Raw genomic sequence first — 12599 nt, forward strand, 5'->3', positions numbered from 1 at the left:
ACGATTACAAGGAAGAGATGTTTGCACGTGTCTGTGGTGTGGTTTGCACCAGACTGTATTTTAACACAGTTACATCCCTCGCATTTCACATCCCCATCTGTAAATGCTGAACCCACACCTGCAGATAATTAGCAGACAGCTCAGTTGAACTATTAGAAGTACACAGGTTCAACTCACTTGTGCAGGCCATTCCTTCCTTGAGTGCAGTGAAGCCCTCATGGAGTGGCTTTTGCACAACCCTAAAATGATACGTCACTTTTATCACGTAATGAATAGAGAGAAAAATGAGGCAAATGTTGAGAAATGAAGTTCAGTCTTACAAGAGTGCCTTTCCTTTTGCTTGTCCACTTAAAGCCATGCCTTGGTTACTAGGATGCATGAGAGGCACTGCAGAGATGCGTGGAATGTATTCATTCCAAGTGCAGGTATTTCTTTGCTTGAGTGGTGCTATACAAGGAGACAAGGAGAAGCTGCTACCTAACTTCCTTTTCTCACCCCCTCCCACTCTCATTATTAGTGGAGTTTCTGTCTCCCATTTTCTACAATGGTTCCCTCCACCACCTGGATCCCTGGAGTCCAAATGCAAGCATTGCTCCAGAGTCTCCCAATGGACACCACTGACAGCTTATTGGACAGGAATTATTTCATTTCCAAGGCTCTGGAGTCATGATCTTTGGTTAAAGCCTTCCTCCCACAGTACATGGATGTCGTATTTATGGCTTCTTGATGGTGCCAGCACTTTCAGGTTGAATATTACCATCTTGCAGGTTGTGCATCATAAGCTAATGTGTGTTTTGTGTCTTACAGCCTATGGATCACTGTCAGCTTTTTTGATAGAGATGGCACTCCAAGGGAAATTTTTAGATGGCCAAATAGCTCAGGTTGGAGTCCCATAAATGCTAAAGTTCACTTATTTTTCCCAGCTTTTCTGTGTAAAATCTGGTGGGCAGAAAGGAATGAAAAGCTGATAGTTATAGTCCAAAAATAGAGACAACGGAATGAAGCTGCATTAAAATATGTCCTTTTTCAATGATAGAATGTTAAGTCCGGGTGGTCTACTGATTAACTCAGGGGGTTAAATATAGCAGTTCTGATGTCAGTTAGCTTATCCCCACAAAGGGCAAGACAGACAGAAGCCAAATAAATCTCCAGCACAACAGATTTGCTGTGTATTGTCAGTCAGACGCAAGGATGGACAGAAAGTCTTTTGAATCAAGAAGTCCTCTCTTTCAAGGGGCAATTGCCAGCTTGCAGTGATATGTACTGCCTGAGCTTTGTGATGGGGGATCCAGCCTTGGATAATTAAAATAATTCTGAAATCTGATGTGGAATCCAAAGAGTGATGCAGTATAAAAGAAATAGAAGGGAATTAATAGTTAAGCCAGAACAGAAACGTTACCAACCGAGGGGTGGTTGTAGAAAGCTACAACTCTGTTTTACAGGAGCGGAGATTCACAGTGTGGCTGCCCTTTAGTCTTCGCATATTGATCCTCCATATTTTGTCCTTGGTACAGATCAGGCTCCGGCATTACATCATGTATTTCTCATTGCTGGAATGCTGCCCCCAAAAGGAACGTGAAAAGGTGAAACGTGAAAAGGCTCCAACTGAGGTTTTAGGGAAAAGAAACAACAAAAAAAGTGCATTGTTTTTGTATGTGAATGCTGTGTGTGTTAGGGTTAGCAAGTATATGTAGGCTTTTTCATTGCTTTTATTATATAACTGCTAATTAAATCAAGAGAAGGTTGCCAGCTGTTTCCTTCCTTTCTCCTTGCTAGAAGTGTTTACTGTTCAATAAGTAATAATGACCGAACTTAATACTTAGAAGTGCTAAGAAAATATTTTCTGCCTTATAGTCTTGGGCAACTTAAATGCAAAACATCTTCCTCTGCCTCACTCACCTTGCGCTGTTCTGAATTTCTAGTTCAGATCTGCTGAGTGTATGCATATGTATGTACTGTAGATAAGGCAGCCTGGCCTGGTGCGCTAACCTGTATCCAACCTGCCACACTGTTATCTCCCAGCAGAACCTTCCTATTGCCTTTGAAACTGTCCTCTGAAAAGTCAGACTCAGGCTGCTGCTCTCTGAATACTCCAGCAAACAGTGGCTTGAAATCCAAGGTGCAGACATATTTTTTTTACTGTAAGTGGAAGCAATTAAAAACAACTTAATATTAACCATTACTCTTCTATTAACCACATGCATGTTCCACTTCATCGAGTGATTCTTGCTGGTATTCCGCTATGAATACGTATCATTAGAATACATTCTAACAATTCTAAGAAGTGATTAAATAACAGCTAGAATAGTTGCTATTTTCCACAGCAAAGTTATATTTCCAAGTGTTTATGTATTATATATAAATACAGAATATCTTACCTATATTTAGGCAAGTGTGTAAATAGCCACTTACAGTTGAGTTGTAGGTGAACACTTAAATGAACATTACTATTGAGTTGTAGGTGAAGTGAACATTGAACCTTCACCAAAAAAGAAAAGTTGTGGGCTTAGGTGGAAATCACAGCAAACACAGTTTGTTGGCCCCTGGGACGTGGAGTTAAGGAGCAGAATGGCAAATACAGAAGTGTTACTTGACACATCTAACCAAGGCAGCAGCTTGGAGGTAAATGAGTCCATGAGTTATTTCAGGGATGTGCACACACAGGACCTGGGTTATGGAGCAAGAGATGGGGCTGATATTCCTCCAGTGAAAATCCATTAACGCGCTGCAATAAGTTTCTGGACACCTTCAAGAGGTGTTAAAAAAACTGAAGGATTTTTCTATAAACAGAAACCATATTAAAAGGAGGAAGGATTACCCAGCAAAGCAAAACACAAATAACTGAAAGCACAGAGATTGCTTGAAGGAGAAAGCGAAGGACACAGCCCAGCAAAATGTATACAATCCTTGGGAGCAGCAGGTGAGACATCTCAACTGGACATAAATATTAACTTCTGGAGAGTTAAGGAACAAGAAGGTGTTTCTGCTGGGCCTTTCACAATTACTTATTGAATTATGTGAAGTAGTGTATGGCTTTCCCTGATGTTTACAGATTCCTGGATAGTTTAGATTCAGGTTCAATGTAGGAAGTAAATCTGTTCTCTCAGTACAAACTCATTCTAATGGTCAGTTCTGAAAAAAAAGAAAAAGAATGCATCACATTGCCTTCAGTTTGCCTCGGGATCCATTTCAGCAGAGACCTGCTGAAGTGTGGTCGAGCTGTGGAATGTTTTTGGTTTCCTCGGGAGCACAGAAGTGCCCAGCTCCCTTTTCTGTCATCTCGCTGAGAACAGGTGGCCTCCTTTGGGGTCACCAAGTATATTTAGGGCTGAAATTGGAGCGGGCTGGAGCTGGATTGGCTGTGCCATCCACATGCGTCATTGGAGGTTGATGCACCAGGCTTGCTCTTGCCCAGCACTGCTCTAGAGGGAAGACTGGAGAGGCTTTGCTCCTAAGGATATTTACCAGATGTTGCTGGTAAGAACATTTAATCACATTTGACTTCTAGATCTTGTCCTAGCCGTTTCCTGATGCTGTAGTTTTTTCAGGGTAGCAGTTGTGCCTTGCCCACGGGACTGAGATTTTCTGTCTGGCTGAATAACTGAATGGGTGGAAATTGCAGCAGGAGGAAAGGACCTGAGATTGTGTTTTGGAAGTGCAGCTGGTGGTTGGAATAGTGACAGTTGTATGGAGGGGTTCCCTAAGTGCAAGGCCCTACTGCTCTTATGTAGTTGTTCATAAACTTTGGCCTACTTTACAATAGGACAGGACAATGGATTGAGTTGTCCTTCATTTGTTTTAATAGTTAATGCTCTGGTTTAACATTTTCTTTATTCATTTCTTTTTTTGCAATTTTTCTCAACGTGCCAGGACTAAAAAGGGACAGTATTCCATGTTCCTATATTTATCCTGCATTACTAGGCTTCACTTGCCTCAGAAGGAATTGCTGTTTAGCCAGCTAAACAAAACCACCTCGTCATTTGGCAGTATTAGCTTACACGGCAAGTATCTTTGGACTCAGAACAGCTGTTCCAAAGCCTCATCCCCTCCCAGGATTGGAAACGGGGCTGTATTCTCTGGTGGAAAACTGTAACTGCACCCCAAAGCAAAATCATTGTGTTAATTAATCAGTTAAGAGGTTTTTGACAGTCATCTTTATTTTGTAATTCAGCCAGTGGATGGATTTTTCTTTTCCAGGAACGAAGAAATAGAGAGAAAAAAGCTATGAATTAAAAGAACCCAAAGCACCTGCATAGGCTAATGCTGGGAAAAGCAAAATTGTCTCATTAACTTAAGGTCACTTAAAAAATATGCATACAAGGTTTTTACGTTTTTTCACTTGTGAATGCATGTAGTAGAAGATGCAGATAAAGCTCCCATTCAAAGAGACGTTTAAAAAATGCAACAACATTCTGTGAAATAGTGACAGCGAAAAGAAAAAAACCTTGGTACTACTATGTTGTAATGAAAAAAATCAAATTGTACTTCAAGAAATCTGATTTCAATTTTTAGTTTTCACTTTTGATTTTCATTGCAACTTAATCCAATGGCTCCCCACCATTATCTGAATCAAAGTCATGGTAGATCTCAATGTTAATCCTTTCTGTTGTTCAAGTTCTTCCCTCGATTAGCCAACGATGGTGTAATAATCTCAGTAGTTACTAGCTGTGAGCCACGCACTCTAAGAACCTGACTTTAGCTTTTAGTGGTGCTTTCAGCTGGGGCTAATACTGCATATTCACCCTTTCATTTCCTGCATCACCAGTGAGCCGGGGAGAGACAGAAGAATAAACTCAAAATGGAGGAAGAAGAATATGAGGAAGTTGTGGAGGTAAGAAGAAAGTCTGAGAGTAGAATTTATTGTTTTCTGCCACGTGAATGGAAATATTAGTTACTTCTCCAAGACGCTGCTTGTGAATGTAAATGGTTACTTGTCGTTTGCTATTTGATGACTAGGGTACTATTAGATATCTATTAGATGGTTTGATAAGTAAAAGACAACAACAGCAAAAAATACTTGCTATCAGCAGAGCAAAATCTCTCTGGTTCCTGTCCTGGATTGTGCGTTTAAATAAGGACTGTCACTATTTCACACCCCCATCACAAGGTTCTGTGGTTACTCTCCCGTGTAATTATAGATGTAGGCCATCTCTTTCCCCCTTGGCTTGCCCTCTGTCATCCAATCCATGGGTGACTTTGGAAGCCCCTCTCTGGCTTCTGCCTCATCCCACTGCAGTTTTCTCCTATGGACATATCAGATGCCAAGATGGAGCTTCACCTAAACCGTGTCAAGCATTAATTAGTTGATTGGGCATTTAGACTAACAGTTTTATGCCTAATTACTTAGTCTCCATCAATTAAAGGAATTCTCAAGAACTAGGAAAGCTATAGCTTTCTGTGCCATTGGAATAGTGAGTTTGCTATTAAAAGAGTATATAACACTACCAAAGACTTGTTACTTTATCGTTATTATGAAGTGAAATTTTGTATTAGGAAATGATTAAGTGGTTTGCCAGCTACACATGTGTTTGTTGACGTTTGAATTACAGCAGGCTGGGCTTTGTGTCTACACAGGTGTCATGGTTTGTTTCTCCTTTGTTATTATTATATCATTATTATTGTTGTATTTCCAACAACTGCCTTCCTGTAAGCAGGTCCACTGGATGAACCCCACACTGCCATGGTGCCTCCACAGTGAGGATTAGAGGAAACGAGGACATCTGGTGCAACTTTAGGGCAGCTGAATGCTCTGCTGTTTGTTTCTTTTAAACGAGAGCCCTTCTTTTATGTGAATGCCCTATTTTAAAGCTATGAGTGCTCTATCAGAAGTATCACAAGGCCGCCCCTCAGCGCCGCCGCCATTAGCCGCCATCAGGGCTGTCCGGGTGTCGGCATGGCGCCACCGCGCGGCCGCCATCTTCAGCCGCCATGGCTGCCGGCTGCGTAGGGGCTGTGGTGCTATTCCTTGTGCTGTGAGGGCTGACTGTGCCTTCGTGATGAGGGTCTGAGCCATGTGTGGTGAGAATGGAGTGCCAGCTGGAAACGTGGTTAAACGATGGCAGTGTGGCTTCAGGATGGAGAGGGGGGGAAAAGCTGCTGCCTTTCTCCGGCTGATGTTTCACCTGTGGATCTGCTTCAGAGCTCTGCCTTATTTAGGGAAAGCTGGAGAAAGCTGCACAGGTGGTTTTAATCACTACAGTGCCTGCTGGAAGGGCTGTGTGGCTGTGCACAGCGATCTCAGAGGTTTCTGGAATGTGCTGAAGACAAACTTGATGCCGATGGCTGATGAACCATCTATGGGAGGTGCTCGGCTTGAATGTGCCACTCGAACAGGAAAAAGCAGGTGGAAAATGCAAAGGTTGATGGCAATCTGGATCTCCACACACCACTTGAGTGTGGAGCTGAAGATCTGAGAGAAGCAAGCGAAGCAAACAGAATTATAGTCACTGATTTCAGAAGGGTGAATCAGAGCCTGTTTGGGGTCCTGCTTGGGAAGATCTCTTGAGAAAAGCCTGAGAGAGTTGGGTGATCTCCTCGAACAGCTTCCTTAGAGCAAAAGAACTGTTCATTTGAATGTGCAGAAGTCAAGTGAAGGCTGTTATGGATGAACAAGCAGCTCCTGGCTGAGTTCAGACACAAAAGAAGGTAGGAACAGGAGCTGAGTGCTTGGGAGGAGTGTAGGTGGAGATGTCAGGGTTTACAAAGTGCATTCCTGTACGCATGGGCAAACCAGCAAGCAATGTGCAGAGCAGCAGGTATGTGTTACCATTGGCAGCAAGAGGGAAGCTGAGAGTGTGGGGCTGTGGTTTCAGTGGTCAGAGCACCTCAGCATATTGCTTAAAAGGTTTTTTTTTTTTGGTCATGGTTTTTGTTTGTTTGATTTGATTTGATTTTTGTGTTTTGCATCAGTTTTTGTAAGCTTTATTCTCTGCTCTTCCAGGTCTCTGATTCCTAGCAGAGATGTGGGAATGATGTAGCAGCATTCACAGTAGAAGACAGAGTTAGGGGTGACTTACCCCACTGGGATGTATATAGTTCCAGGGGACCAGGGGGGATGGATCAGGGGTGCTGATGTCAATGAAGGGCTGCTGTTTGTTGTCTTCACAAGTTCATTGTCTTGTGGGGAAGTTCCTGATAATTGGAAAAAACCTTGTTATATCCATCTTCAGCAAAGGCAAGAAAGAGGATCCAGGGATAAACAGATGGTGAACTCGAATCCTTAAGAAGGCTATGGAGAAAATCACCTTAGAAGCCATTTTTAAACATGTGAAGAGTGAAGTGATGGGGAGCAGTGAATATTTGTTTATCAAAGGCTGACCATGGTTGACGAGACTTGGTGCTTTTCATGTTGATTTTACTGTGGCTGCTGATAAGGAAAGAATAGCAAATGGTCCATACCTGGACTACAGAAAGAGTGCTGAAACAGACTCGTGTAATGTCATTAAATTGATGAGATATGAGCTGGGTAAGTGGAGGATAAAGTGGGTAGAAAATTGTCTGACTGTGGAGCTCTGAATTCTGATTAGTACAAGGAAGCTGAGATCGGTCAAGGAGATCCTTATCTGTTGGTAGGACTCTGAAGGCAGCCTTGGAGGCAGAATTCTCTTACAATCATTTTGCATATTGCTGAACGTTTGGGAAGTCCTGTTCTATTGAATGCTTTCTTTCAGTGTGGTCATCGATCCCCTTTCTTATGGTTCGCCTTTCTTATGGATCGTTAGATGATGGTCCTTCGTTCAGTATTTAGGAGGAAGATCAACTAAGGAATGTAAGGAAAAAAATCCAATCAATGCAAAAAACAAACAAAACCCAAACAGACCTTCAGGACTTGATAAGGTCTCTATGAACTGCAGTCTTTTTTTCTCCTCAGGTGTGCTTTTAAAGCAGTCTTTCTAAGAGCCAGTACAGTTTGCTGTTCTGTGTAACCTGTCCTAACGATGGTTTTTTTCTTTCTCCTTTCTTTGATAGTACTACATTGAGGAGACAATTGTTGAGGAGGGTGAACCATATGAGGTAAAGGTTCCTGTGAAGTTGAATGTGATTGATATATGCATTAATTACATCATACATGTAATTAATGTGTAATACTAAACTAGTAGCCTTTTGCATTCTGAGGATCACTTTTCCATAGTAAGCACGTAGGTATCAGCGAACAATTCCTTTCTCTTAATTTCCTCTTCAAGACCTTGTGGGCTGACCAAGAGGACTAATAGCTTTTTTTGGGTGTCCCATCTGTTTTTTAGCATTGCATTTGGGATTCAACCTGGACGTGCACTACTGTTTGCCACTGTTTGTTTTCCATCAGAAGGAGCTGAGGATATGACTGACAGAAAAGGACCATGCGATGGCCTTCCTGCTCTGTCATACTGATGCTGTTCCCTTTGCTGCTGCCCAGCAGCTGAATTTGCACAGGAGCTGACAGAATGAAGCAGCAGGTTGTTACTATCAAGAAAGACAGGCAGAAAGATTACTTGGGTAACATATTGACAACATGTAATCATTAGTGTTAAAGGTGAACAGAATTATTGAGGATATGTGTTTGGCTAGATAGATGTGTATTAATAAACAGGGCCATACTGCACTATATGCAGCTTGTTAGGAAAAGAAGCATATAAAGATTCTGCCTGAACCTGGTTTGTGTGTCTTGGTTCTTTTCCCTTTACATTGTGTAATCTCACTGCAGAGGGGTCATTTGAAGATTTGTCATGTCACTGGTAACAAATAGATGAGTTACCAAGGAGTTATCACCATAACTTGTAGTTCTATTGATGGTATAGATATAAGCAACTCTTTGCTCTGCTATCATGAAGTGTTCTTTATGGCATAGGCTTATGCTGAAATATCAGCTTAGCAGTTCCTTCAAAACGAAGGATCTGGTCCCCAAGTCTTACTGCAGTTTTAATTTAATAAAGTATAATGTGATTAACACCATTCGAGCAAATAATTGAAGACTGCACTTTTGAAGAAAGCCTGTCACGTTATTTTTAACTGCTGCAGTCATCGGGTGTTAATCCATAGCCAGGGTGGATTTAAAGGGAGCAATAGCACGACTATTTCTGTGTCAGATCTGCCTCAGGTTTTGAAAACAGTGCAGTGAAGAATCACAGAGGAGTATGAATGTCTTTTTAGCTGATGTGATTGGATGTATTTCCATCAGCTGTAAGTGCAGTTTGTGGCATTAGCATCATGCGGGCCCATGAGTTATCACATGAAGATAAAACAGAGGGATTTTTTTTTAATGTGAAATACTCTGTTGATAGAAGGAAGCCCTTTCAAGCTTTAGAAATACATTACTTCTCAAGGAAGTGTGTAGCTTCACTACTTGGTTATAAACCTAACATCAAGTAATGCTTTTCTGAGTCTTGCCTAGGCAGGTTTCAGACTCTGCTTTCAGCTCCCGAACTTAAACAAACACTTGCTTACTTGAAGTGAGTTGTAAGAGATTAATCTGTTGTGGTGCAGAAGTAACTATTAACATCCTGACGCGTCATTAGTGAAACGTAATCAATATTCACAGAATGAACAACCCGTTTGGAATTGAAGTTTTGTGTATTTGCCAAGTTAATATTTAATGCGTGGTGTATTTTTTAGTCTACCTCATACTAATGTAAGTAACTGTTGGAAATCTGACCTTCACTCATTCCTTTGTTTTGTTTAAGCTAATTGATTATGAAATAAAGCTTGATACTTTGTTCAGATAATTTCAGAGCATATTTTTCAACTGTAATCATTATTTTAACATGCTTTGGATTAGAATCTTTGTATTAAAATTACCTCTTACAGCATGAATGTGTTGATTAAAAAGGTATATAAATGATGTAAATTAATGGTGCTCTTCTTTCCAGCGGATGCTTGATCGATGAACGTATGTATGTTTCAACTGTATCTTTGCCATGGTTATGATCTGAGAAAACGTACATTAGTAGAAAAGGTGGATTCCAGGCATTTGTTCAGTTGGTGCACCATAGGTTTGCCACAGGATCCCAGTTACTCGGGATCTGCTGTGTCCATTCCTTTCACAAGAAGAAGAAAATCACTTTCAACCTCTGACCTGCTTTCTCAGTTTTCAGTATCATCATTAGGAAACCTGGCTGTGGGATGCCTGCATCTTCAACACTGAGAGCAGTTTTCATGCTTTGCTTTTGGTTATGGGTGGTCCCAGCTGAGGAACCAGCTCATGCCAGTGGAAGTTACACATACGGACACAGCCCCCACTCCTCCAGCTCCTTTGGAGAATGATTGTATCAGTTTGATACAAAAGTCAGCCAGTTGTTGGATTCCTTGTGCTTTTTCAGTGGAGTCACATAAAGTAGGCATTACTGGCTAATCCCAGTAGAAGTGTCACTGTTTTTGTACACCATAGGTGGTTCGGGGATAAGAGCTGAGCATCCTGTATCAGAGGAAATGAAAAGAGCTTACAATAAAGTGTGATTTCTAATTAAAACACAGTTAACTTTTTCTCTGTTCCCAGGTGGTCACTGAGATCACTGAGAGCACAGAATTCACAGGTCCTACAACCGTCACCCGTACGGTTGAGTATGAGAAAACTTCTGGTGAGGATGCAGCAACTCCAGTCAGAAAGAAGACGATACGGACAAAAGTGGACACTTCAAAGTTCCTGACACCTTATCTGCAGCACAGTAATAAAATGAAGGACCTGTTCAGTGAGGTGAATTGTCCCATGTCCTTTACTTGTTTAGAAACACCAATTTTGAAAGCATCTGATAGGTATTGTTGCAATCCTTGACTCCTCCTGTACTTCATTTCATGACATGTATTAGTGCTGTTTGCTTGAAGTAGGAAGTTTCCTTCTTTCAATTAAATCATCTCTTGCCTATTTCCTACTTAGATCTGTAATCACTTAGATTAAAAAACTTAGACTAGAAACTACTTAAATCAAGTAATCTTTAGACACAAAACGCGTATGGCAGATATCTGAAAATTTATCTTACATATCGGTTTGTAGATCTGCACTATCTGACTTGGGTACTTAAGTAAGGAGGATGCAGGGGCTAATGTTTATTGAATAACTGTGCTGCACAGGTGTAAGATGGTGTCACACCATTTTTCCTAAATTTTAATGTGTGATACCTACCAGTGTTTGTTGTTGGAATGAGATTGTATGTCTAAAATTGCTACTGTTACCCAAAAAGTTTCCTTCTTTGGTCACTGAAACAAGTAACTGAATGTATCAGGGTGAGAGGTGTAATGCAAATAAACTCAGAGGTGATCTAAAGCAGGCTCAAGGTAAAAATGTTTTTTTTTCCTGCTGTGTCACTTAGAAGAAAGTCAGTTGGTTAAAATAAGCAGAACTGTGCAAATATATTTGAGTAATGACAGCTTGTATTATTCAGTGATGTGCCCTAAACTCCTGTACTAAACAGATGAATACATCAAAAATTACTGTTTACATTTCTGCTGGAGCCATAGGATGTGTCTTAATCGTATTTGTCATTATTTTCTTTCAGAACAAGTACAAAGAAAAATTTAATAAAGAGAGAGGAAAGCCATATGCTTCCACAGTTGATACCCCAGAAATTCGGAGAATCAAGAAAGTGCAGGAGCAGCTCAGTGAGGTAGATGTCAAATGTTCTTTCTGCAGTTCCAGTCCCCCTTTCAACAGTAAATCTCACAAATTGGGAAACTGAAATCCAAAGCATCTTAATTCTTTGTAGAGTAAGTAGGGAGAATTGGGTCTCTGGGGATAGGAGCTCCCAAAGCTGAGTGGGGAGACACCTAAGCAGTGTTCAGGAGATGAATGTCCATTAAATTTTGCTCAACACCTGGCTCAGGATATATTGAGGAACATGATGCAGCAGTCCTTGTGCTGAAGCTGACTGAGCCTGCTGTCAAACTGGGAACGGGATAGCAGCATTAGGATAATTTTGTGCTCTGTCTACTCGTTTGGCATTGTAGTGTGGCTGCTATGCTGCTTTTGGGACCACAGATAGTGTGTGGTCCACGGTAACAGACAGTGAAATTAAGAGATAATGAATAGCATGGGGATTTCCACCTCAATATACAGGTGGAGGCATTCTTAGGAAGAACTTAGATTATAGGATAACTACCCCTAGCTTGGATTCACAGCTCTTGACATTGTCACAAAGCTGCATTTCTTTTTTAGATAACTCACAAAATCTGTTTCTTTAGGTATTATTTCTAAGCAACAGCTGGTGCATGGTAAAGGTTAATCATGTGCCTAGATGCTTTACTCAATATAGATCTTGGTTCTCTGCATTATCACATTTCAAAATTTCAATAATCTTCTTTAAGGAAACGCTTGTCAATGTTTGCTGTAAATTCAGCTGTGGTTTGGTATGCATTGATTTAGGTGAAATACCGCATGGCTGGTGAAGCTGCTCGAACTATTTGCCATGTTGATGAAAAGGCCTGGGATATAGAACATGCGAAGAAGGTATCTCAGCAAGTGAGCAAGGTGAGTGAGTTTTGGCTTACCAGAAAGCGTGTGAACATTAATGGATCATGAAGTTACTGATGAAAGTAAGGTTTTCAGATCAGGACACTAAAGCAATGTCTATAGAACAGTTTAGAAGCACAGAGAAGACCAAACGAGTTGATCAAGGCAAGTATAAGTATCT

General features: G+C 41.0%; 1 protein-coding gene and 1 long non-coding RNA gene across 2 annotated transcripts in view; one reads left to right on the forward strand and one right to left on the reverse strand.

The window, feature by feature from the left end:
• Nucleotides 1-1147: 1147 nt before the first annotated feature.
• LOC107316968 lies at nt 1148-1532 on the reverse strand. Its single transcript, XR_001556652.2, has 2 exons — nt 1441-1532; nt 1148-1320 (listed from the first exon to the last, which is right to left on the reverse strand). It is a non-coding gene; the product is annotated as an uncharacterized LOC107316968 (long non-coding RNA).
• Nucleotides 1533-3349: 1817 nt separating this feature from the next.
• Nucleotides 3350-12599, forward strand: part of NEB (nebulin) — a 108355-nt gene continuing 99105 nt past the window's right edge. The window contains 6 exon segments of the mRNA XM_032445929.1: nt 3350-3477; nt 4766-4831; nt 7969-8013; nt 10472-10669; nt 11469-11576; nt 12332-12436. Of these exon segments, the coding sequence (XP_032301820.1) occupies nt 4799-4831; nt 7969-8013; nt 10472-10669; nt 11469-11576; nt 12332-12436 (489 nt within the window). The 5' untranslated portion in view covers nt 3350-3477; nt 4766-4798.

This window comes from Coturnix japonica, chromosome 7 (assembly GCF_001577835.2).
Source record: "Coturnix japonica isolate 7356 chromosome 7, Coturnix japonica 2.1, whole genome shotgun sequence".
NCBI classification, from domain to species: Eukaryota; Metazoa; Chordata; class Aves; order Galliformes; family Phasianidae; genus Coturnix; species Coturnix japonica.